Genomic DNA, 27,729 nt, shown 5'->3' with positions numbered 1-27,729 from the left:
CATGTGTGTGTGTGTGTGTGTGTGTGTCTGTATGTGTGTGTGTAGTGTAGTGTCGTGCATGCCAGTGTAGCTGCAGAGAGAGACAGCCATCATTAGGGGCTCCTAGTGAGAGCAGGATTACAGGGCTATTAGATGGAAGTCACACGCAGACCCACAGAGCCCCTACTTTTAATCTAACACTGTAAACCACATTCCACTGGTAACACACACACACACACACACACACACACACACACACACACACACACACACACACTAAGAATATAAACACATGTGCAAAAAGCCTAATCAACATATATATGTTGAGATGCTTATTGCGCTGCATAAAGAGAGACTAGCAGATACAACAGAGTGCACACAGACACATAAACACAGACGCACACACAGACACACACACATTCATTTTGACCTTGTGTGTGTTGTTTCTTCAGTGTATTGTGTAACCTCAGTGCTGTTAGTGGGAGGTTAAAGGTCAGGCATCTTTTCCCCAGACACAGTGACCTTTTCCTCTTGTCCTGGTCCATCTGCGACAAAGCCAGGGAGGGGGAGGGGGATGGGGGAAGGGGATGGGGGACGGAGTCAGGAGGAGTAAGGGAGGGGGGCGAGAGTGATAGATAGAGCATGAAGAAAGTGTGTGAGTGTGAGGGAGAAAGAGTTTGGGTGGGGCCCGGAAAAAAAGCAAAACAAAGTACTGAGGGACAAGAGGGTGATTGAGTTTGTGCGTGTGTTCTTAAGTGTGACCCTGTGCACAATTATACACAGTTCGGCTTCACTAGCAGAGATACTTTGTGAGATACAAAGCAAGAATGACAAAAAGTGGCAAACGTGTCCTGAGTATACGTCTGCTCTCTGCTGATCAACATTTGGGAAAATAAAAAGAATATTTTTTTCATGTACATATGTAGAGCATTTTGAATTGACCCTTTTGTATTCAGTCCTTAAATGAGTCTTTTATATCCCAGAGGGTGATTCCTGCTTTGTTGTCTGACTGGATGAAAGGTCACGCGTACATACGCTCTGACACTTGATGATGAAAATGCCTCGACACTGCAACAGCGTCTTGGCAACGGAGCGATATCACAAGGTCACGATCAAAACCTGATTATCTCTCACCAACACACACACACACACACACACACACACACACACACACACACACACACACACAGATCAATACAACTTTTAATTAGAAAATAATTTAAGAAAGAAAGAAAGAAAGAAAGAAAGAAAGAAAAAAGGGCCATCTAAAATGATTGCACTGATTGATCTGCTCTTAAAAAAAACAGGGACACAACACACAGTAAAAAAAAAGGCCTCTTTAAATGAGACAAGAAGGAAGAGGGAGAAAGGGATGTGGTGGGGGAAGGAGCTGCTGTGCTGAAGGTCCATGAATGACATAAAAGAGCATGTCAGCTGTGAAATTGGCATCAGGGCACCTTGAACTGGATGAACCCCCTGGACAGACACTCTGAGAGGGAGGCGGTAAAAGAGACAGTGTGTGGACAAAAAGGAAGTGCTGTTAGAAAGCCGTCAGACTCCAGGCACTGATGTGACTTCCTCACTTTCATCTGACTTTTTATGTTGTACTGATTGACTTGTGTATTAACAAATCAAGGCAAATATTTTAGATTCCACTATTACTGTAAAACTAAACTGAGTCAATTTTCCTCATAGAAAATAAACTAAAGGGACTCTCTGACTGCAGCCTTCAGTGAATCGTGTCATATTGGACTTTACTTTGGGATGCAGCACACACAAAAAAACAGATAACATTTAAAGGTGAAATGCAAAATCAGTTATTCCATAGCATCTTTCCCCCTCATTTATGATTCTACAGGTGTTATTTGAACTTTCAACAGTAGTTTTGATGTCATCCCTGTGTGATTGAACACGGTGTTCAGCCACGTGTTTTGATTTTAATTTCAGATTCAAATTATATTTTCTTTTTATATTTTACTGAATCAAATTGCTTGTTACGATGTGAAAGGTGACACTTTCACTAGTCATGATGAACCGACAGAAAGTATCACCTGATTTGCAGTTCCATTCGACTCTGTGGAGCCTTGTGGCATCTTTCAGTTCATTGTTTTTTTGGGGGTTTTTTACAGCTTCTCTGTTTTGGTTAAGTCTCACTGCTCTCATTGACCATTGAGCAACATGACAAGGCCAAAATGCAGCTCAAAAGTGACTATTTGACTATTAGAAAAATATGGCGACAATCGAGAGCTAAAGTTGCCTTGTGTCTGCTGGAAGTCTGACATATTCACAAACATGCTGCATTTCGCATACTCATTATGAAATACAGGAGGGCGTAAAAAGGAGAGACAGAACTAAAGAGGCAGGGCACATGCAACGAAAATAAATGAGTGTTACATGTGAGGAAAAGTTGAGGATAATATGGCTGTTTGTTTGTGTGGGACTGCGTGTGTGTTTGTTTATGACTGTATGTGAGTTAGTGGTGAGACAGTTGAGATGTGTCGTGACTGCAGCCTCAGACTGCTCCCCTCACGACGCCCATGAGTTCACACACACACACACACACACACACACACACACACACACACACACACACACACACACACACACACACAGAGAGAGAGACAGAAATATACACATTCAACCCGAACGTCTGGCAAAGTCATTCTTGCTCATCACATTAGGATGCTGTCCTTCCTGTCCCATTTGGTCTTGTTCACAAAATTTGCTCCCATACTCTATGCCCTTTCATTCACTTCCTCACACTCGCACACACACGCACAAACACACACACAGATTTGACACTCTTTTATTGCTTTCTTCCTCCAGGCTCTTCATATGTATGCCTCATCCTGCTTCCCCTATGCACTGCCTCCCCCTCTTTTCACTTTTTGTTTCAGACTTTAATTCAGCTCCATTTGGACGGTGCTGGCACAGAAATCCATCACTGCGCACTCTGCTGCCAAAGCAAACATGAACTCTGTCTGTCTCTGTCTCTCACCCTCCCTCTCCATCTAAAACTTTCTCTCTCCCCTTTTGCTGTGACCACACTCCCACAGACACACACCTACTAAATTTAATCCAGCTCTGTTGGCACAGAAACACACCAGTAGAGTATATGAAGCCAATGCAAACCTCCTCTCTTTGTTGTAACATTAAACATTTTTCTGTCTTTCATATCCTTGTGAGGACAATCTGACCTCTACAATATGGAGAAACACACACATATACACACACACACACACACACACACAGAGACACACACCTCCTCTTGTAGTCCAGCATTCCTCTCAGCCATGAGCTGTAGTTCAGCTTTAGCTTGACTCAGCTGCAGTGCCTCCTGCTGCTGGGAGCGCTGCAGCTCCTGATGCATCTCCTCCTCGCTCCTCCTCCTCTCTTCATCTCGTGTCCTCCTCTCCTCCTCCCTGCTCCTCATCTCCTGCTGAAGCTCCTCCATTTTCCCCCGCAGCTCCTCTTCTCTCTCCTCGAGCTGGAGAAGAAGAAAATAAATTCCAATCGGTGGATATTTATATTGCGATTTAATTGTGTGTATTTAACTTGCAAGTGATCTGCCAAAGTGGCAATCGACAAGTTTTTTGCTTTAACTTATCATTATGGAGTACACTTTGATTGCACAGTCTACTGACCTACAGAATAATGACGCCACGAGACATTAAGACACATTTAGCTCAGATTTGTGTATGTGTTGAAAACCTTCATTCAGTTGGTGTTAATTCTACTGGATCAGTAAACAAGAAAACCTGAAAACTTGTTAATACAGCTGGGTGTTTTATCATTGCACCGAGATCAGGGTGTCTTTTTCAAAGTGGGATTCTTGCGGTTGTTTCTTTCCTTGGGCAGGAGCCAGGCCGAGAGCAGTAGCCATGTTGTGATCCGCTCTTTGCAACAGAGGCGCCGACAGTAATGCCATTTAGCGAAGCCAAAAAGTCGTCTGTTTCCACTTTAAATGGAGAGAATCACTCATTCATACATTTCATTCGTCACATAATCATCTAAAATACCACCATAAATGATGTCTTTGAGCGCTGATTCACTCAAACGTGTTGCAGAGATTACAGGAGTCTGTCAATGACATAGATGTTACCAGACTTTAATGGGCTCTGCGTCACACTTTGGGAGCAACAGGTTTTCTGTTACCTCGTCTGCATGTTGCACAGAGTGTGGGTGGGAAGGGATGCTGCAGTGCCAGACACAGTGGGAGCTGAAGAGACCGAGGTGGATTTCTCAATTTTACTACAACGTGGAAATTTGTTAACTGTCACTACCTGTCATTTTAGGGAAGTGTGCTTTAAATGTTCTTGTCTTTTGGTTGTTACTCACATTGAAAGTGGGTGGATATATATATGTGTTTTATTTATCCTTTTCACAGTGTGGGTAACAGTAGGAGGCCTCTTCACCTAATGTGTCATTGTTTTTTGCTGTCTCTCCCCCGCTGTCTGGATTTAAAGTCTCTATCTCTCTTTATTCTTTATCCCACCCAGCACACAGAGAAACTAGCCTTTATTTTTAAAACCAAGAAAGCCATGACTAGTTTTGTACCTTCATCGATCAGATTACAGATAACAGCTGATCTGGTCTGGCTTGTGTATGCTGGTTAGGGTGTGTGTGTGTGTTTCTCTTTTTGTTTTGTATTTTTAACATCTTAACATTTGTATTTATCTATGTATTTATCTTGTTTATTTATCCTGTTTAAATATGCACTGATGCTCTTCACGATTGAAGTTCTTAATGGAAAAATAAAGTTCTTTGAAGTCGAAGTTGAAGTGTCATCGTCAACTGTCTGCATGCATGTATGTTTGACAGTCATCTGTAGTCATCATGGTGGTTGCAATGAAGCAGAAGTGATGTACTAAATGACTCACATCCTCTGACATTAAACACATAACATGAAACACAGACAGGGGCACAGAATAATCAGATAGATATAACACACAGAGTGGAAAAACTTAAATTCCTGGGAGACACAAAGTCAAAAATAGGGGACAAAGGAAGCAGACAGTGGACATGCAGAGAGGTGAAGGTACCAAAGGAGAGGAGGCATGTTGAGAGAGACCAAACAAAGGAAAAAGGGAGCATAATAAATATGGGTCATCGAGGGACATGTTCTGTCTCTCTGTAGCTAGAGCTTCTCTCCAGGTCATCTGCTCTGGCAAATGATGTAATAGACGGATTAACTGCAGATGTAATGCAATGTATCCAGTGGTCATTGTCATGCTCACACCTTCTGTTGGAGCTGAGTGCTGTCTCGTTGGTATTGTAGAAGCAGCTGTTGATTCCTCTCCCTGTCGATCGTCAGCTCTAGCTCCGCCTCCCTGCGTAACTCCTCGATCCGTTGCCTCAGGTGCAAAGCACTCTGGGTTATCTGTTCCTCCAGGGCGACCGCCAGCTACAGAATCAAAAATGAAGGCAAGGGGTGTACAGTCAGTGTATGTGTGGTCATTCTCCCACACGATAATATCAACATTATCGCATGTGTGCTGCAGTATTGCCATCTAAAGCAGAAACAGACTTTGCCCTTGAGAATAAAAACATAAAATAATATACTTTTCATCATCAAAAGCATCAGTATATATAGTATGTAAACTCTAAAAGGTTCAGTCTGGCCCACATCCTAAGGCCTGTCTCTAATTCAGAGTCCTATAAGAGACCGTGAAGTGTTGATTTCTCCGTGATATAAACAGGAAGGAGGAAGGTCACACAAAGCTTTGTGTAACAAGAAGCACTGAGACAGCAGCGGTGTTTCAAACTGCTGGATACAAACTACTCATACAACCTGAAAATGTCATAAATGAAAACCTTTTAACGTTTTTGTAGCTGCCAGGGAAGGTTTTTTGATATGTTTTTAAACACACCAAACACATTTTTATCTCAATAGAAATGCTGTCATCCTCCTAGTCTCTAACCTCTATGAGACACTTTTGACAAATGCGTTATTGTTCCATGTTGCGTTACATGTCATTGGTGGTGCGAGCTCCAAATAGAAACAATGCCTCAACCCTTTTCATGATATATGAGGACTTTGTTTATACAAAGCTTTTGTCACCGAGTGTGACAGTGACGGCAGTGCGACTGCTCCCTGTCATCATGCACTGGCAGTCAAAAAACTAGATTGTTGGGGACATTAAACACCAGTTTTGCCTCTTACAAAAAGTGAGGGCAAAGTTGCATGTGGTATATTTTTAGTCAGGCTTGGCCAAGGCCACCTTGTTTTCTTTCCACCAGCACTCGAGATCAGACAAACTGAGCGTCACTGCCATGGGCTGGGATCACTGTGGCTACGTGTGTTTATCTGTGTGTGTGTGTGTGTGTGTGTGTGTGTGTGTGCGCATTTATGCGTGCAAGCGTGAAAAAAACAGAAACAGTAGATGTGGGTGTCAGATGAAAAAAAAAAAAGACAGACTGGCGTGTGAAAAATGTGTATATTTGAGCCTGTGTGTGCGTGTGTGTGTTATGCTTGGGGTTTGAGAGACTGTATGAGAGACTAAGATTGCGTGTGCTGGATCAAATGAGAAAACACCACTTCCTCTTTGCCGGGTGAATGTACGTGTGAGGAGCATGGATGGTGTGAGTGTATATCCTTTTGTGTGTGCGTGAGTGTGTGTCTGCGTATGTACACAGCTGCCGTTTGTGTTTAAAAAGTGCACAAGAGTGACCACTTCCTTTCAATGGGTATAAACCCATGTGGAATCAGGAAGCCCAAACTGAACAATGACCTGTGTGCATGTGTGCATGTGTGTGTGTGTGTGTGTGTGTGTGTGTGGACACTGTCCCAGGGCATTTATCAGTCTGTCCACCTGCCATGTGGCATGTAGCATGACATTTATACATCTGCTGTATGTTTGTAAGAATAGAAAAGAACAGGACAAATGTCATTCTCTGATACACTGAATTTCTCTTTGTTGCTTGGTGACTGAGAGAGAGTCTGTGGGTTAAATGGTGTTTTTGCAAGAGAGCTGGGTCAGTGGTTAAGATCAAGTCCGTGTCACATAACAGAGTTCAAACAGAGATGACACTGAAAGACATTTAACCCTGCTTTAACCCTGTATGAGATTCATACATTGCAGTGATAATTTATGCCAAATAGAATCACAGGTTCCCATCACTGTAGAGTACATAGTATAAAAAACCCTAGCAATAGTCTAAGTAGTCTTATTTATCTAAGTTAACAATATGTATAACAGTCAGTGGATTTGAGTATGCGCAGTAATTTGAAACTTCTTGTTCTGGTTATTGTACACAGATTACATATTACACACAAATGGAACAATGAACCTCAACATCTCGACATCTGTATCTGTATTCATAGACAAAGGCACCGCAGTGTGTTTACAGCAACAAAGTTTTTCTTAAACTAAGATTAATTTGTACGAAGGCTAGAAATGAGACCAAAACAAAGTACGAGACAAGAGTGATTTAATGGAATTCATTATTTGTTGTTGTTGTTGTTGTTGTTGTTGTGATGTTCGACTAAACCTCAGTCACTCTTGCCTCCAGACAGTCAGAGAGTCAGACAGTGCAAGAGACACTACTACACTGTTAATAAAAGACAGCTTGGTTTTGCGACTCTATGTGTGTATGTGTGTGTTTTGAGTTTATCTGGTGTCAAACAGACTGGTGGTCTTGGAGCCTCATAATCTTATCCACATTGTGTGTCAGGATCCTCCCTGTTAAACTCCTCTGAACTGTGACAATGGCTTGGAAGCTGTCCTACACGTCTGTTTATTTCAACACACTGGAGCTAAACGTCTGCCAGTCGTAAACCGATACCGCCGTAGTCGCTAAGCATGTGAGTAATGTTTTGATTGAAGTTCATTGTAATTAATTAAAACATTACATTTAGGGACCATACATCCAATAAACCAATATCAAGTTACACTCTACAAATTAAATCATGCTGGTCAAACTTTAAGTTAGTTAAAAGGATGTTTATTTTAGAGAATGTATAGTTCATCTGCAACTCATCTGTCACTCCTGAAGTGCTGGACTCAAAAACGGTGTGTGAGTCCAGTCTGCAAAATTATCACAATAGGGCATTGCATACACAGGTTGCAATGATTATCACTGTTGATTAACAGCAGGAAGGTTTTGGGTTCGATTCCTGGGCCTGGTGCCTTTCTTTGTGGAGTTTGCATGTTCTCCATGTGTCTGTGTGGGTTTTCTCCCTGGGTACTCTGGCTATCTACTGTAGTGTAACATTTTGCATGTGATGGTTCAGATGTTGAAGGAGAACCATGAAATGTGTAGGCCTTATTATGTTACCCTTATAATCAAAGTGTGTATTTCATTTATCCGTGTTTTAACTCTTTAATATTATTTTAACATTTGGCTACTACGTCCACCATATAACCTAGATTTAGATATGAATGCATCCTTGCCCCCTCTGTGAACTTTAAGCTTGTACCAGTATCCCCCATGAGACACATGTAGCCGCAGCATGAGTGTGGTGGGGCCCTGGACAGTGTGGAATAGAACGGAGAGCTATTATAGAGAGAGAAGCCGCCAGTCCCATTTTTGTGGGCCGGTTGCGAGTGGGGCGCGTGTGTCATGAATCATGGGTGGAAGAACCAGGGGGCCCTCTACCATATCAGCCTGGAGGGGGTTATGCACAAAGCGAGCAAAGAGGAGGATTGTGCGGAAGAGCAGAGTTAAGAAGGCCTGTATGAGAGCGGCTGGGGGCTCCTGCACAGTTTGCAAGTTGGAGAAATAGTGGAGAAGATTAACAGTACAAATGGTGGAAGGGAAAAAGAGCGAGAGGAGCAATATGCAAACTAATGTAATAAACATGTCAAAGTCCAATGTTTGATGTCAAAAGTATAAATGGTGTGGTAAAGGAGGGTGAAGTCAGTTGGGCCCTGTCCTCCTTGTGGATGACTCAGGTTTTGTTGACTGTAATAAAGTGAATAAAACTCTACTGCATCGAACTTCAACTCTCTTCAGTGCTTGATTTGAAGACTCCAGTTTATTTCATATTGGTAAAAGTTATTAAAATTTAAAGTATTAAAATTATATACAGTATATTATATTAAAAATACTGCAAAAGAGACAGAAGATTGAACTTAATCTCCAGCCCAGGCCCGGTTTGACGACACATCACTACCACGGTGCAAACATGTGCACGACACGTTACCCTGTGATAGAGTGGCGCCAGTCCAGAGTAAACCCTCATAACCCTGCAAGGCTGAGCCAATGGATGGCTGGAGTGTGTCAGGTTTTAAATAGCTGATTCTAACAGCCAATGAGATAAACTGCATGGACCATGCTAAATCCCTTTCCAAAAGAAATGCTGGGGTACAGAGGTTTTTGTTACAATAGTTAGTGTTTGATCAGGTATCTCTCAGTATTTGGAAAAATAAATAAATAAATACCTTTGAGGACATTTGTTGTCTGCAGTCTTTCTCCATGTTGGTCAGAGCTCTGCTGTGGGACTCTATCAACACATCTCTGTACACACACACATACAGATACACAAAAAAAACAGAAAATGTGTGAATATTAAAGGCACAGCCATCCAGATATGTGGGAATGGAAATTAAAAAATGAAAATGTACTCTGCATGTTTGATTTACATGATGTTCAAAAAGCAACACTCTTCCATCTCTTTATAAAGCCATTAGTGCTCTGCTGTAACTGCCTCAAGAATCCCCTATGAGACCAACTAGCATGTTTGCAGTCACTGGCTGCTTCGACTGAGTTTTATTGAGAGCCTCTGATGCAAATGAATAGAGTCAAGCACAGACAGATAGAAGAGATGCAAAAAAAGAAATAAAATAAAATGAAAACCCACAACAAATCATTTATATATTCTGACGTCAAATACAAAATCAGAGGAACAGACTTGCACAAAATGGTTTTTAAAAACCACATGCTGTGACACGGGCAGACATGAAAATTTAGCTTTAACAGTCAGTGAATAAATTAAGTGTAAAATGCTCTCTCGCACACACACTTACCACATACTCATACACACACGAGACAGCCTTCACTTCAACAGTTGAATAGCTAAGTAAGTAAGCCAACATCACATCACATCTCCTGCCTATCTGTCACGATCCAAAAAGCTCTGATAATATTTACACATGCTTCTTTTTTGATGATCCTCTCAGCATGTCAGGTTGGATAAAGAATATTTAACAAGAAAACTCTCAGCAGTCTCTGGGGAAACAGAGTGGGGGATTAGGAATGAGAAACTGAGAGAGAGAGAGAGGACAGAAAAAAAGAAAGAAAGCTTGAGGAATCTAGAAAAGGGGACATTTTATTGATTTGTTGATCTGCTGTCCAAAGATATTGTCATTTCAGCAGCTGCTCTGGCTGATAAGATGTGAAGGGGCATAAATCTGAGTCCAGCCAGAGACAAGATGAGGAACGGACCGTTTATTACCAGTGTTTATACAGAGAAGAAAAGGCTCTTTGTGGGAGCTCTCAAAGAATCTTATCAACCAAGAAAACAAAGATAAATATATTCAATTTAAATACACAGCCAAGACATTGCTAATACCTTAAATGGCTGTTTCTCCTCAAACTTATTCATAATTAAATATTCTCATTAAATTGCATTGCCCTAAATCCAGCACTCTTCAGTTCAGTGTCATCTTAAAGCTGCTTATTGAATCATCTTTAAATAATTAACCCTGATCAGTGTTTAATTCCTCCCATGGTGAATAAAAGTATAGTTTTGCGAATCCAAACTTTTGAAGACGAATGTATCTGAGCATTAGATCTACGTTAACAACAAGCAGAGGAAGAGTAATGGTGAGAACATCCACGTTGAAACCTCGTCCTTTACACCTCTGTGAATGTGACTGGATGTTACAGCTGATAGTAAATCAGCTGAAACATGCAATGAGGGACAAGGGACAGCTGACACACTGGCTCATAAAGCACATAAAAAACAACAGACAAACACACACATACACAATATCACAAGCTGTGTCAAAATCTGTCTGCGACACAGCCTTGCATGTTGCATTATAGTTATATAGCTTTGCGTGTGTGAGCAGGTTCATCTGTGGGCGAGTATGAGATAATGCGCGAGTCTGTGTGAGCTGATGTCTGCGTGTGCACGAGCACACACACACATTCTGCATCAGATAGTGGAGCAGATGATCTACAGTATAATAAAGAGCAGCAGCTATATTCCATCTCTTCCTAGTGGGGCAGACACAATATTATTCACTCCACTGGCTCTGGCTAATCACATCAGCCTACTCACCACACACACACACACACACACACACACACACACACATACAGACAGAGAGAGAGAGACACAAAAATAGATGCAGACAGACAGCCATGCATGAATGCTCCCCAAGAGTTGCAAGTTTGATGCCAAGATCTGACTCCTAAAGCTCATTTAAATGTGTTTCAGCCTCGGTAAAGGACGGGATTCGGTGAGTAGATATGAACTAAAATGAGCTGATGCTGTTAAATAATCATTATGAAAATATCCTCATGTTGCAAACATTTCTAATTGAAATAGTTATGCAGCGTGCGGATTTCTGCACGACTGAGATAGTAACAGTTTTTGTCCATTTGTGTGTGTGTGTGTGACTCTGTGCTCTTCAGGGGTTTTGCAGTCGAGTCTTAGCTGGTGAAAAACCCCAGGAGGTCGGGATTTGACAGTTTTATGAAGCTGAAGCCTTTTTAATATGTAACAAACTGCTGATGCATACAGTGTTTGTGTGAGTGTGTGTGTGTTTGGGTAGCTCTGTGTGTGTGTATTTGTCAAATATAATTCTGACTCTCTGATTATCAAGAAAGGAGACCCCTGCAAAGGTAGTGTAGCAGAAGTTTTAAAATCAACTTTGAGTCTGTGTGCGCGCATGTGTGTGTGTGTGTGGGACCCCCTGGGGAGCATGAGCGTGCAAATTCAGCCCTCAGAAGGAGGTCTGAGGGGATTACAGGGAGGAACGTTGGGAAAATCTGGGAGCACTCTCTCATTCGCTCACACGCCAGGCTGCTTTTAAGGACAGGCGGGTGTGTATGTGTGCACTGTGTGTGTGTGTGTGTGTGTGTGTGTGTGTGTGTGTGTGTGTGTGTGAGGCTGCTACCTCATCAAAAGGCACATTCCATTTTTCCTCTTTATGCTGATACAATCTTTGTGTGCTCACGCAGACAGAGGAGGCTGACTCTACTCCAAACCGTGTCTGATTTTTACAGTGTAGCTCAAGGGCAATTTTAAATAGTTTTTTATTGTGTATGAATCAACAATCAACAGCTAACAGGAATCTCCGCTGACATCATCTCGTACATCCTCTATGCTGTTTTTTATTTTTCAAGGACACGATGACTCTCTTCCACCTGGAAAGATGATTAAGAATTCAAAGTAAAGAGTCTTCTCACACTGGGTCATGCTCGCAAAGCAGAAACGGACTGCCTTGTAAAAATTTGACATATGAATTTACAGCAACAGCAATGTGAATAAAAATGACTACGAGCCACAATAAAAGTAAAGGCCCAGACATGTATGATATAATACTTTCCACTTTGAAAAAGAAAAAACAGGGATAGAAAATTGAGAAAATATAGAAACAGATGAGAGACAGAGAAGCTGTAAGAGAGCGGTAAACATCGCTGACGGAAGTATTTTATAGATGTGTGGTTGACGTTAATCTTTTCTGTTCTTTTATTAGCCTAATTGTGTAAAGCCTTAGGCATTAAACCTCTCCTCTGTATAGGGACAGACCGAGGGGAGAGTTTTTGAGATCATAATTTCTGTCACGAAAACATTCCTCCACTGCTTGAAACCACTTGAAACAAGTCCTCTTGCATTTAACAGATGGATGAGGAACCGCACAGATACTCCTGACCTCTCTTGACTTTTAAATCTTTTACTCTCTCCACTTTCTGCCACTTTGGCTCTTTTCTCCTGTCCGTGCTCTTTTCCTCTCTCACTCTGTCTCTTTGTGTCAGTTGAACTGAATCAAGGGCAAGCTGTCATGTTTCGGCCGTGTGAGCGTACGTGTGGATCATGTGCGGCCCCTGTGACCCGGCTGTGTGCATGCGAGAGCCAGACAGTGTGTGTGAAGTAACCACTGCAACCGCAGTCAAGGTCTCCATCCCTCCTCCCTCCGACAATCTCTCAGTCCTTGCCTCCCACCCTCTCTCTAAGCCTCCTCTCCTCTCTACTTCCTTCCCTCCCCATGTTCTATCATGCTTATCGTTCTTTCTGTCCATCACTTATTCCCTTTTCTTTCTTCCCCCATCTATTCCCTCAGGTGTCTTTTCTTCTTTTTCTTCAGCAACCCCCCCAACCCCCATCCCCCAACCCTCAGGCCTGGTTAAACTATCATCTAACTGTTTTTTTTCATTATCTGTATTGTCCTAAATTACACGATTAATAACTACATGGCCAAGTCATCCTACATGAGGAAAATGTTCCTTGTTATTTTAACTGAGACCTTTTTTTAAGTATCAGTAATTGCCTTTAATTTAAGTTTCTATGACTGTAGTATTGTACAACTGTCCCTCACGAAAGCGTTTTGTCATCATTAAAAAATCATTACATCAGTTCATTCTTCATGTCCTAAATTTTGCTATGGTAATTTTAAAAACAAAAGAATCAAGCATTATTCTTGAATCATGTACACAAGTGATATAATCCTCAGTTTGAAATATGCTATTTACACTGCAAAAACATATCTTACCAAGAATATTTGTCTTATTTCTAGTCAAAACAAATCTCATCATACTTAAAATAAGACTCATCACATTAAAAAAGTAGCTTGTTTTTAGACACTTTTTACTTCTTTCAAGCATATTTTCACTTGAAATAAGTAGAAAAATTAGATAATGGAGCAAGTTTTTCTTCCTTATTACAAGCACAAAAAACTGCTTCCACTTTTTTCTACTTATTTCAAGTGAAAATTAGTTTGAAACAAGTGAAAATGATCTAAAAGCAAGTAGATTTTTAGGTGATGAGTCTGGAAAGATTAGTTTTGACTAGAAATTAGACATTTTGACAAGAAATAAGATGAATATTCTTGGAAAGATTTTTAATGTTTGCAGTGTACAGTGGTATTACATAAACAGGCCTCTAAAGGCAGAGGAATAATGCTTGTTTTCAACTGAGCGGTGGGCACGAGTGAGTGTTTAGGGGCTCTGTGTGAATGGGATAACAGGGTCAGAGGGGGACAAAGATAGAATCAGACAGGATTAATAAAGAAGGCTCTCACAGGAGAAGTGGTGATAAGGTATGTACTGTAGAAGTGTGGCGGTAGATCTGAGAGTGTGTGTGTGTGTGTGTGTGTGTGTGTGTGTGTGTGTGTGTGTGTGTGTGTAAGAAGTAGGCCAGTGTAGGAGTGAGGGGACAGGGCGTCCTTTTCATGGGTCACTGGAGAACTGCAGTGCAAGTGGTCAAATCTCTCAACTTCATAACGAGAGTTAAATGGGAAAAAAGGCGTCTTGGAATGTCTGTGCGTGCATGTATGTGTGTATGAGTGAATAGTTGCGGTCAGGATTCAAAGTGAGTACAGTCAAGTCAGTAATCCAGCCTTTTCCTCTCTGAGCCTCTCTGAATATCTGAAGAAAGGACATTTAGTCTCACACACACATGCACACACACACACACACACACACACACACACACACACACACACACACACACACACACACACACACACACACACACACACACACACTCTCACATTGACCACTAGACCTCCAACAACTCTCAGTTCAGCTGAGGACGCCTTATAGAAGCTGCACAGAAACAGGCTTGGGTGTCTCTTTGTGTCCCACCAAGCCACTGATATTTATTTAAATTATGAGATCATGTGGAAAAATTAAAGCTATTTCAGCCTGGAGGACATGCTTTCATTTTCAAGTCTGTCACTGAGTCTTGGCTTTCTAACATTTGTGGGGGGTTTTTTGTTTTGGTTTTTTTGGTTTTTCTTTTTTACCAACAAACCTCACAATCTGACTGAACTCCAGAAACTGGTGTATTTACATGGCAGACTGTTACATTGTGCAAATGATTTCTTCTATCTAATTAACCTCATGATCCACAGCACAAGGTGCCATTGTTTTCACACTCTTTGATAGGATTATTCGACAGAATAATAAAAATCAAAGGAAGTTTTCACAAATGACCTGTAATCCCTGCCCATCATGAGACTTTGATTTCATTATGCAACACTCGCTGCTGGGCCTCCTTGCCAACAGGATAGAAAGGACATAAGATGTAGTGAGTTTGACTGGAGGCAGTTAAGATTTTAATGATGGTGAAGAGCAGATGAACTAATGATAAATTGCACAAACACAAACACATACAAGTGAGAGATACCCACCATAAGGTTTGTTTCAGATCCTAAAAAGGCAAACACAAAATCATCTTATGCAACAAGTAGGCGTGACAATATGAATAAGTAGGAATAAGTAGGAGTGAGGATATGAAGTCTATACATTAAAGTTAAACCTATATGACACACTATATACATACTGTAATTTTGAAATGTATTTGGCTCTCCTGCACTCAAATACTTCTTTTCAATGTCAGGTCCTCAATTTATTACTTGGAGAGACAGCTGCTGAATAAGAAAAATGGCTTTCCATAACCATTTGTCAGTGTTTCTGTTTGTTTTGTTTTTTTTCATATTTGTGAGTGTCACGGCATTATGGGATTGTTGGAACATTTCCTCCTCAGGAGAATACCAATGCTGCTTTGATGCTGATAATGATAGACACACACCCGCACTCAATAAAAATGGGATGCTACTGTTTTTTTTTTTTTAACAGATTACCATTTGTAAAAAATAAAAATAAAAAGTTTCCCAAGACTAAGTTGGGCCAAGTCCATACTGGGGTCATCACATGATATACTGACATTCACAAGAGACAAAAAACTGCAGGTCTGCTGGAGATGTGTGTGTGGGGGAGGTGTGTGTTTGCGTGTGGACACACACTCAGTGGAGCTTTATCTCAGATGGTTTTGTGGTTCCTCTGGTGGTAATATTTCCATGGGCCATAAAGTTTGCTGCAGAGGAAACTGGTGAACTGTTTGTTTGCTCAGAGATCTCTGGAAAGGATCAGCTTGACTGGAGTGTTCTGGGGTCACAAGCTGGTCAGTTTGCTCGATGGCACAATCTGGACATAATTAGCTGGTTCCATCGTCCCTGTCTTGCATCTCCGAGGCTATAAACCTTGTAAGTCTGTTGCCATTGGAGATTTGACTGACATTTTGAAACTGAACTTGCAGTTGTGGTGAGGAGAGCTCTGGAGCTGAAGAGATATAATTTGGCCCTCTGGTGATTTCACTAGATGATCAAAGTATCCCCAGGATTTGTTGCAGGACTCTTGATTTAGAAAGGGTCTCAGTTTTATTGTCTGCAGTCAGGGGTCAAGGGACAATGTGCTTTTCCAGTAGGATTCTGGTTGTTGTTGCAGTGAAGTCATTGGAAGCAGTTTGATATGTGGTAAGTCTCCTTGCACTGAGGCCAAGTCGACATCTTATGTCCAAGAAAGAAACACAGAGGGAAAATGTATTGTAATATATGTGTGCTGTAGTGCAGGAGAGCTGAACAGCGGGCAGATTTGTGCATTTGTGTATGTATATCATACAGATTTATGGGACAGTAGGGTAACCTGTGGCCCTCAACATGGGGCTGACCTCTTGGGTCATGTGTGGAAAGGCAGAGATAGGAAATTCTCCTCCTCCTCCTCCTCCTCCTCCCTTCCTCCAATGCCTTGCATACAAGGGGTTTCTTTTGTTTTCACAGGCTCACAAACAACTTTATAATCTAGAGCTACAAAACCCATAATGCATTATATTAAAAACTAGGACCCACACAAAGATAAAAGATTAGCCATAGCAGAACTACTTACAAACGGTCATGAAAAGCCTTTTTGTTCACCTAGCAACCATCTCTTTCAGAGAAGGGAGAGTGTAATTGCAGTGGTCTGGTACTGAAAATATACTGATTATCTTGTAATACAGAGGAGCTGAGTGATGATGGATTTGTTTTTATACATAGGCCTATATCTGTATCTGTAAACTATGACTGTCAACAATGAGTTGCTGCCTGGAAAGACAAACATAGGAAATGCTCCATAGAAAGTATAGGAGTATTTTAATGTCTCTTTCATATGTGGATGTGCTTTTATTTTGTTTGTTTATGTTCTATTATTTAATATTTATTTATGGTTTACATGTTATTTTTAAAATATTATTTATACTCATTTCTATGAATTATTTACCATAAGCCCTAGCTCTGGCATTGTCTTTTCTGTATCGTACATTGTTAAAGACTCAGCACGTGCGTGATTAGTGCACGAAGAGGGGTACATGCAGAGGGGGGAGGGAGGGGAAGATGGCAGTTTGATAGACGCATCATGATCCAATGCATTTGTTCGTGGTGTTCAAAATGATTGGATGGTGTTTTTACAGGTGACTGACATTTTTCATTTTTGTGAAAAAGGATGTAATTAATTGGTTGCAATCAAACAATACAGCTATACCTATAAAGGTAGCAATACTTACCTTTAATTAATCATCATGGCTAACGCTGCAGCATGATAACACACTCTGTATAGGTGGTGGTGATATACGTATGTCTAATTTACACAAAGGATAAAAGGGTAGGCCTACAGGTGAAATGAAGTTTGAACTAAGTCAATTATACTGTATGAGGGTTAAAGAAATCCTCTTAGATGAAATGAAATCTTTTTGAAAATCTAAAAACTAGTTTTATTGAGCTAAACTTAGTTTCCATCTGCTCTTAAACACACATATACACAATAGTATTTGTTTTGATCTGACAACAGTATGATCCAGTTCTTATTAAATTAAATTTAATGTTGAAAGTCATCTTAAAACTCTAGACCCTGAGGTCTGAGTTCTCTCTGCTGGCAACAACTGCAATCAAGGACATCTAATCAATGTTAATGAAAAAAACAAGATAATGGATTAAAAAAAAGCCTAAATGCAAGGTTACTGAGCAGTATGAGCCAGCCACACAGAGATGATGCCTACATAAGAGACTAGGCATGGCTTTCTATGACATCTACTCACTCTGTACCAATAGAAAGGATGTACGCTCATGGTTTTCCATTGATAAAAACAGATACCGGTACATGTGATTCCTGCCTTTACTTATCCCATATCCTCTTAGGCACAATGGGGTTGTAAATATTTAGCATTAGAACAAAACAGTCGATTTCCCACCCAGGGGTCCAGACAGACACCAGTCTGGTTGTGGTTTTGCTCTGAAGAAAAGCAGAGTGCTGCCATGCACTGATACTGGCTCCCAGTAAAGTTTATCTGGTCATCTGATCCACCCAGAGCATCCAGTTTGGCACTGTGACTCAATATCTTACATTACCTTCCCAATATAATAATAATAATATGTTTTGCCTATCATATTTTGTTTTTGTCTTGCAACTGTTTCCAATCAAGACAGCTGTTTCCAAAAGTGTTGAACTACTCGGTTAAGTGTGTGGATAATCAAACTATTTTTTGAGCTTCAAACATCGGTTTCTCCTGTTACCCAAATTTTCCAGGTTGTGAGTGGCAGGGCGGAGCGGAATGGAACGGAACAGAACAGAGCGGAAACAGAACAGAGCGGAAACAGAACAGAACAGAACAGAACAGAACAGAACGGAACGGAACGGAACGGAACAGAATGGAAACAGAACAGAACAGAACAGAACAGAACAGAACAGAACAGAACAGAACAGAACAGAACAGAACAGAACAGAACAGAACAGAATATGGTAATTAGGGGCCCTGATTAGGGACGATGTAAATAGAGTAGAACAGACATCACAATCTTGACCTCTCTCTCCTCAGCTGGCTTGCTTCCTGCTCGGCTTTCTCCAGGGCCTCCCTCTGTCGTGTCACTTCCTCTCGGGTGGCACAGTGCTTCCGGCTCATTTGCTCCTCTCTCTGTTGCCACGACGACAGCTGCTCCTGAATGGCGTCGCACCTTTGTAGGCATGACAACCACCTGTTGTGTTTCTCCTCCAGCTCCTCCTTTAACCTGTTGCAGAAATGCAGTAGCACAGTTTGCTGTCTTTACTGTGCATGTGCATACATGTTTGGAAAAAAACACACACACATTCCTGCGGGCGCACACTATTTCTATACCTCCACGTTGACAGATGAGTGCAGGTATCAGAGCAAGTCTGTTACATAAGAGAGAAGCCGTTTATTCTCCAACCGTCTCTGTCTCCTTATCTCCTTACATTTTCTCTCTCTCTCCTTACAAAATGATTGAAGTAACTCTAAACCCTGGACCTACCGCTTATATACATATTGTTATATCTTTCCCTGTGTAACGATATATTTGCATACATTTTTCCGTCTGTGCACTTTCTTCCTTGTTCTTCTTTCTTGTTCCCTTTTTCTTTTTCTCCATTATATTGTAAATTGAATGATTTAATAAAAATAAAAACGCACCACCAAATGGAGCAGTAGTTCAAACAACCATCGTTCTTTTCTTACTAAACCGCAGTTCAAGCACCAAATATTTGTACATTAGAGCCCTAGTGAAGAACTCTGACCCATCAAGAGATACTGAGAATGCAGACATCTTCTTGAGGAAAAGTGGCAGTATCTTTATAGTCAGTGTTTTGGCAGTTTCAGGTCGACGTAAGAAGATAAACTAGAAATTCACAAAAACCCTTTTAAGAGCAAGTGGACAAAGCGAAACTGTTCACAAATTCACAACCCATCCGACTTAAAAGCTCCAAGCACCAGATAACATCTACTTATTGATTTCCCTGCAGACAGAGAAGCTTTTCACCCAGATAAACATTATCCATAGGCACCCATGGTCTCCAGTCATAGACAATTTGAAGAATTGATGTCTCCCATTAAATTTGTGTCAACCACAGGGGGTAAGTTTGCTCCCACCTCCTTAAATCTCATCCCCTCCGCCCCCCCCCAAGTGGAGCCCTATCATATGTTGAACTATATAGGAGCCAAAGGGTGAAATCAGAGACTGCTGTGTGGGAAGGGAAATAAATCGACAGTGTAATTGAACACACCAGGCTGCCAGCGGCTTAGAGAAAGAATACCAGCAGATAGCATGTGAAAAAATACACACCCCACATACATCTAACGCCTGCGTGGAAAGATGAGAGGCTCCTTGTGTATATGTCTGTCTGTGGGTGTACGCATGTGGGTTGGGTGTGTGTATGTGTGTGTGTGTGTGTATGTGTGTGTGCACATGTGTCTGCCTGCTTATTAGTGTGATGCGCTTCAACAGAAGTACCACTGCGCCTCTGCACATCCACAATATGTGCGTGCCTCTGTGCACAAATGAGTGTGTGTATGTGTGTGTGTGTGTGAGAAACATGACTCCACGCCAACTAAGAAGTGCTTCCATCTGTTGCGCCAGCCTCACACGAGACTCTCTGTTGTGTCACTGGCACTTTATGGGGCCTAAGATCTCCTCAACTGATCCACGAGCAGATTTCAGCTGACACTAATATCCCCACCTCTCTCTTTGTAGGAAAGAGATGGAGGAGAGAGATTAAGCACAGGGAGAGGATGAATGGAGGAAAATAAGTGCAAAGATTGGGGAAAGTTGCAGAAGGAAAGGGAAGAAAATTTGCCTCAAGAGATAAAACAAAGACGTTGAGAAAAAGGTGAGTGTACCTGAGTAGTTCTCCCCTGTTCTCCCTCTCAGACTTCTCCTGCTGGGACAGCTGCTCCTCGCTCTGTTTCGTCTGCTCCCTGAAGACACACAGTAGACGGCAGGTTTACAGAATTTTTGCCAGTTGAGTCTGTAAATTTATGACCAAGATAGACTGACAAAACTGAAAATAGCATGTAACATCATTTCACATTCAGGCAGAGGCAAATTTAATATTTACTCAGAGAGTATGTTTTTACAATTTCAAATTTCATTGAAAAGTACTTGAGCAAAATACCAAAACAGCTTTTCTGTCATCTCCAATGCTTGAATCTCCTCGTGGAAGAAGCCAAGCTTGACAATGAATTCTCCCTCTGGGATCAGCAAATTTTCAGAACAGCTTTATGAACATCTCCACTCTTTTGGCTTGAAAGACATGAATACATAAGACAATTCTTATGTTTTTAGCTGTTGAATTCAAAGTGAAAAAAAGCTACATGCATGTGCAGTGTGTTTTCAGATCACCACGGAAGACCATGTGCAGCTGCTGCCTCGCTCTTGAGAAAGTAAATTGGAAATCAGTTTTAATTCTAATTCTGCATGCCATGACAGTATGTGGTACTCCAAACTCCTGTGTACACACGTACACACACACACACACACACACACACACACACACACACAGACTTTACCCTAACCCTCCTAACCCTGTCGGCTTCTCAGCCTAATCCCCTCTCTGGCGGCATGATCAGTTAATGTGTTTGTGTGTGTGTGTGTGTGTGTGTGTAGCTGGCTGTCTAGCCCTGTGACCTTGCAGCCACACGCAATGAGGATACAGAGTGAGAGGGCTTGCACGTCTGAGCTCAGACAGACAGCCTGTTTTCACTGCCAATCTTCAACAACTGCTCCAACTGTGTGGAATTATTTCTCCATTTTTCTAAAGTCGATCCTGTAAAACAGCCAGTTCAGATTGTCGCTGTATTAATAATTCATCACATCATTAACTAATAGATTGTTGACTGGTTGGCTTTTGCTCCTTTTAAGTGTCAATAATGCTACAACAGTGACACTGTAACTAAACCATCTCACGTTGATAGTGTTAGTGTAATATTAATAGAAATATTTTTGTAGTTTAACTGTGACAATACAGATAGCGACCCAGACACACACATACACGGTAATACACTCACAGCTGTCTGGCATAAGTTATCAGCTTCCCGCTCTTTGTACCTCTCATCACACATCTCCATCCCATTTCCTCTCCCTCATTCTCTCTCTCTCTTTTGCTCTCTTTTTTTAACCTCCTTCCCCTCCCATGCTGTCACAGCTACTGGTGATTTAGAGCAGGCCCCTGAGTGCTCCTGCTGCATTCTGCCTATTTAGCTACAGTATGCTATTCATACTTTACAGTTGTCTGTGCCTGTCCCTTGTTTCTCTTTTCTCTCTACACTTTCTGTCTTCAAGGTCGGAGATGACATGATATCTGACTCCCAGCTGCTGTTTCCACCAGCACTTAACTTCTGGACTCCTGTTCCTGACTTTGTTTCAGAGGTGAAACAGGAACCGAGACAGAGAGAGTAAATGTAAGAGAGTAAGACAGCAGGTGGTGGTATTTGTGAATTACGGTAAGACAGAGAGGGTTCAAAGTGCAGTCAAGTGCACATTGCACCAAGGGAGTGGTGGAGTTTTTTTTTTTTTTTTTTTTGCGGCTGTTGGCGTGCAATGAGCCCTGTGAACACATTAAATCAAGGTGAAATTCGAAGGAATCCATTATTATTCATCATCAGTGAGCCATTATGAGAGCAGGTTACAAACACACGTGTCAGCTCTTCCTGAATGGCTTTGTCCTGTCTTCTGTGGAACTGAGTTAACTGTGTGCGACCCACAGACGTTACTGTCTCCACCTGTCACGACTTGCACGTAACCATCCAAAGTAACCGCAGCAGATCTGGCATTGTAACCACACCACAACAGTGTGCATCTGTCAGGTGAGCCACCTCCGCCTTGGTCTGGTTTTCTCTTCTGTCTCACCTGGCTCTTGCTGCTGTTGCCTTTCATTAACATCTCTCTTTGCAGGCAGACCTTGCCAATCCCACTTGCCCTGTTGTCACCTCCTGTTTCTGCCACTTGCATGGCCTGACCTCCCTGTCCACCTGCCCACCAGTCTCTCACTGCCTCATTACTCTCTTAGTATAGCCCTGTTCCTGTAGTCATTTGCCAGATTATTTTCCGTGTTTCCAGCCTGTGCTCTTGAGTCCTTGCCAACCTGATCCAGACCTTTGCCTGTATCTGTTTTGGCCCGCCTGCTCCCTGTCTGATTTGTGTACTTTCTCTGGCTGATACCAACCCTGCTTGACCTAAGCAAAGAGCTTCTTGACTTTTACCTACCTGTCCTATGAGTCTCGCTTTTGAGACTTCAACTTCAGCTGTCAGAACCGTTACAGTGCCACTCGAATTACAGCCTGCAGATGGAGCACATACCTGCAGCCTCCAGCTGCTTGAAAGGACAGTTAATCAGCTGTTGTGGATGACAGATGCTGACAAGAATCAAACATTAATCTTCACTCTATCATCAGAATAAAAATATTTTCTTCCGTGTAATTGGATGTGACAACTGGTCAAATGATGTATCATGAAAGTGAAGCAGACAAGCAAAACATGTGGGTGTGCCTCAGCGAATTAAAGTGAAGACAACTGTGCATAGCTGTCTGTTTATCCAGTCTGGAAGAGATGGGTGGCAGACAGAGAAGTAGGACATGGTGAATCTTGACACTAAAATTGTAATGTACCAGTGACACCCTGCTGAGCCTCCCCTCCCACTGTGGTGTTTGGCAAGAAAGCCAAAATACCAAACAGTCACATAAAAGAAAAAAAAAAAAGCCTCTCTGCGTTTCAGGAAAAGTCTATTTCTTGTGCAGCATGTGCTCACATGATAACGGAAAGGGAGAGAGAGAAAGAAAGAGAAGGGGGGTTCAGAAAGAAACAAGAGGAGTGAGATTTCTTTTGAATCTGGGAGGAAGAAAAAAGACTTCCTCTTTCCCAAAGGGCTGTGACTGATTTTTATCTAATATGAGATAAACGGAGGAGTGAGGTCAGGGAGGGAGAATTAGAAAGACGTCTGTGTGTATCTGTTTGTGTGTCAGCCAAACGGCGGAGCGAGATCTTCTGGGAAATGAGGTCCTTGGATACACCCTGAGATCAATAGGTATTTTACCAACGTAACACAGTCACACGGGCGCGCGCACACACAGACGACACATGCACACACGCACACACGCACACACACATGCATGAACACGCACAGCAACAGTCGGCGTGCATCAGTCTGATGAAAACAAGCTGTATCACATCAATCACATCAATCCTTTGCTCTCTCTCTCTTGACCTTCACTCATTCCATCATCCACTCTTTCATCTCTCCTCCCTTGCTCAGTGCATCCATCCTGTCTTTCATCTGTCTCTCTCTTCCCTCTAATCCAGCCTTTCAACCTGGCCTGCGTCTGTGTTGGATGATCCATGTGTTCATCCTCTGATGAAAGGATGAGCTCAGCGTCCCCTGCCAATCAGAGAGCAGTGGTAAGCTTCCCCGCACCTTTTTACGTACATGTCATAGAGGAAGGGGTTCGGAGTCGCTCTGACAAGTGCTGTCAAACTGCCCTCACGCTGGAAATGCCCGTCGCTCCTGCTGACGTGAAAGACTGTAAATCAGCCGATAAAAGATCTCGTAATACATGCGCCTTTCAAATCCACTACTCTCATATTAATAGTCTATGTCAAGCTTTTTTGGCTTGTGACCCCATTTTGACATCACAAATTTTTGGCAACCCTGCATCCGTCAATCAAGATGCGCCAGCTCAGATATTTTTATATGCTGCATTTTATTTGAACTATGAAGTATAGATTGCAGTTGTTTAAGATTATGTGTGGTGTTTTTGGTCTTAATTTTAAAAGAATAATAATTAGTAAAAATGTATCAGTATTTTATTTTTTTTTATCAATTACTATTTCAGTTGACCCCATTTGAATTGCAGGCGACCCCAAGGTTGAAAAACACTGGTCTCTATTGTGCAAAGATAGTGATTAATATTAAGGTGAATCAGCCAAGACTGACAAGAGATCTGTGTGTATGTGTGTGTGTGTGTGTGTGTGTGTGTGTGTGTGTGTATAAACAGTCATGACAAAACAAACTGCCCTTGAGTGTCTCTCTGGCATGCTGATCAGATTGCATGCTGGGATCAGAAGGATTCCACAGCCGCTCTCTGTCCTTAGTCCGCCCCTGAAATATGTGTGTATGTGTGCGTTTCCGAGGCAACGGGCTGGCGCCACAGAAGCGCAACAGGTGCGGAACACTGATGTCTGATGGAGGTGTGTGTGTGTGTGTGGGTCTGGGTTAAAGGTTGGGCAGTCGTCATGGCAACACATCTCACACACAAACAAAAGTGGTACTTTTTTTTTTTTTGTCCTTGCGGTTCTTGCGGGTTCAGGAGCTCGTACGAAGGGAAGTGAGACTGAAAAAGAAAACAGGTCACATAACCCACACGGAGCCACTGTGGGGAGGGAGGGTGTTTGACCAGGCGACCAATCAGCATCAGCTGGACAGTGAAAGGAAGGTTAGCCGATCAAGTCAGACGTCCCATCTGGACCTCAGTCTAGACCTCGCCTGACTGTCTGCCACACAGGAGACATGGGAGAGAAATCGCTGGCTGAAGGTTTTGTTCACTACACTTCGTCATTAACTAGATTGTAACTAGGTATGTTTACTAGAGATATAGCTTGTGCTTTATTTTAGATTTATATGTATATTTTCAAATTAAAAAACCCACTATTTTGTAAATTGCTTTATTTTTGTACTTTGATTTTTGCTAATTTAAAATACATATTACTCCTAATGGAATACATTTATTGATTGTTTTAATGCACACCTCTAGCTTGGCATTTCTTTTAACAGTGTGGTATTATTTTCTAGGTATTTTTGGACAACTATAAAGACAGAAGTTTATAAAAGGTCTTCCCCCATCAGAACCTTAGATCTAAGGGGAGACGGTGAAACTCTAAACTCTAAACAAAACTTGTGAATTTGGACAAGATAAATACAACTGATGTTATAACAAAATGCATTTCAATAGAAGTGTCCTTACAAATTAGCTAAATATAAAAAATATGAAATTAAAAATAGAATGTTTTTAGTGTGCTTTCTCTTCTGTAAAACATTAAAGTTAAACATTGAACACCATGCTGCAGTGTAGACACTGGGTGGCTGAGGTGAGCTGCTCAGATAAACACAAGCCCTGTTTTCCCTCTTTACAATCCTCTCTCCATATGCACACACTCACACTCCTTATCATGCAATAAAGTCTCAGACTTGAGCACATCCGCCAGCTCCTCCTCCACACACACCTCATCATGCAACATGGCCTAAAGGCTGATTCTCCCTGTAGCATATGTCCATATGTCTGGGTGGGTCGCGTGCGACTGCAAACATCCCCTCCATCCTCCTTGATCCCTGAATTGGATGGACATGAACTCTACACACATGCACACACACACAAAAGTCAAATTTGTGGAGGTGGGCGGTCAGTAAAGAGTTTTCAGTGATAATAACAGACCGTGAGAAGCTGGAAAGCAACTCAAAAATCAAATCATATAACCATACTTCTATGAGTAACGGGGGATGATGTATTAATCATAACTGAAAATATCTTGCACTACTTCCATATGGTTTCATTAGTGCGATATAAAACACATCTGTCTGACATCAAAAGCAGTCAAAATGTGATAAAGTGAAAGAATTAGTGGTGGGTGTGTGTGTGTGAAGGGAGGGCAGTGAAGAAACACATGATTGAATGAGGGAAAGATGAAGTCTGAATATCCATGAAATAAATTAATGCTTCATCTAATGTCTGCAGACACACATTATTAGAAAGGCTCAGTATTTTACACAGTAAAACCACCACATGTTGCATCTGACTGTCTACTGTGTTTGTTATCTGTGTTTGTGCGAGTGAAACAGGATGCAACATATTCTCATAAACTCTAATCTGTATCAAGATACCAAGACGATGTTGCACAAAGATACACAAAAGTGCTATTAATACTAAATAATTCAACAACCAAAGGTAAGATAAAATATGTCATACCGCGTATATTCAACGCTTTCTTCACGTTTATCTGGATGTATCGTGCAAACAATGTATGTGTAGCAAAGCTGACACACACACGCACGATATCCTTCCGCAGAAATACAAAAAAGTTACATATGTACAGGCTCACATTCAGAATCTACCACATAGCTGTAGAAGATCGTCTTCTTTCCTGTAACTGAAGCTGACAGCGCTTTGAAACCGATAAGAAAAAAAGACAGAAAAGGAAAATCTGTATTTTCTAAAAGGTCAAAAGTTTACAACCAAAAAATGTGGGAGCCAGAAAAAGGAGAATGATGTGGAGTTTATACAGAAGGAAGGAGCAAACATTAGTGAACAAATGAGTGTTTCATCTGTAGTTTGTCAGGTCAAGTAGTCCTTTAATGCTTTGATTATCCGATAGAAGCAATATTTAACATTTACTCCCTTTGTGTGTAGGGGGGATGTTTGTGTCTCTGTGTATCTGCGAGTGTGTGTGGGCATTTGTCCATTTCTGTGTCTATGTGTAAACCTTTGAAGTGGCTGATTTTGCAAATATTACAATTGACGTCATGAGAACTTGATTAAAAGCGTTCTGTGCTGCTTAAAAATAACAGTATAACTCAGACTGTGGGGTGCGTGCAAACATTTCAAAAGGTTGCCACTGTACAGTGCAAACCAGTGTCATGATACGGCCAAATATGGAATAATTTAACCATTTGCATTTTAATGGACATCAAAACCTGACCTGCAGTGACCAGATCAAGCTGTGTAAAAACAGTCAATAGTGAGCCAACAGAGAGAAAGCCCTTCATACTGTGTGCATGGAGATAACTTTTACACACTAAAAACTTTTAAAAGGTTTTCCCCTGCCGTCATTGGACATTTCAATGATTAGCGGATGAAAACCATGAATGTCTGTAAACAATTTCATGGCTATCCATCTCATAGTCATGCTTGGTGGTAGACTTTGCGATCCCCTTACCCACTGCTGGGGACAATAAAAAAATTAGGTTTCTTCCATGACTACTGAGAGAATT

The 27,729-nt window shown here is 41.6% G+C and overlaps 1 protein-coding gene across 2 annotated transcripts in view; it reads right to left on the bottom strand.

Moving 5' to 3' along the window:
- lekr1 (Leucine-, glutamate- and lysine-rich protein 1) overlaps positions 1–27,729 on the bottom strand; it is a 77,020-nt gene that overhangs the window by 4,443 nt on the left and 44,848 nt on the right. The window contains exons 7-12 of one of the 2 annotated variants that reach the window (XM_085795310.1): positions 20,594–20,671; positions 18,768–18,971; positions 9,363–9,438; positions 5,219–5,383; positions 3,242–3,466; positions 410–524 (exon numbers count right to left, since the gene is read on the bottom strand). In XM_085795310.1, coding sequence (XP_085651436.1) covers positions 410–524; positions 3,242–3,466; positions 5,219–5,383; positions 9,363–9,438; positions 18,768–18,971; positions 20,594–20,671 — 863 coding nt within the window. The remainder of the gene's footprint in view (positions 1–409; positions 525–3,241; positions 3,467–5,218; positions 5,384–9,362; positions 9,439–18,767; positions 18,972–20,593; positions 20,672–27,729) is intronic. The other variant, XM_085795309.1, reaches the window with a different exon arrangement.

Source organism: Trachurus japonicus, chromosome 13, assembly GCF_045865225.1.
Source record: "Trachurus japonicus isolate A0001 chromosome 13, Traja_1.0".
Lineage (NCBI taxonomy): Eukaryota > Metazoa > Chordata > Actinopteri > Carangiformes > Carangidae > Trachurus > Trachurus japonicus.
The sequence above is the reverse complement of the archived record's forward strand: the minus strand, read 5'-3'. Positions and strand labels throughout refer to the sequence as shown.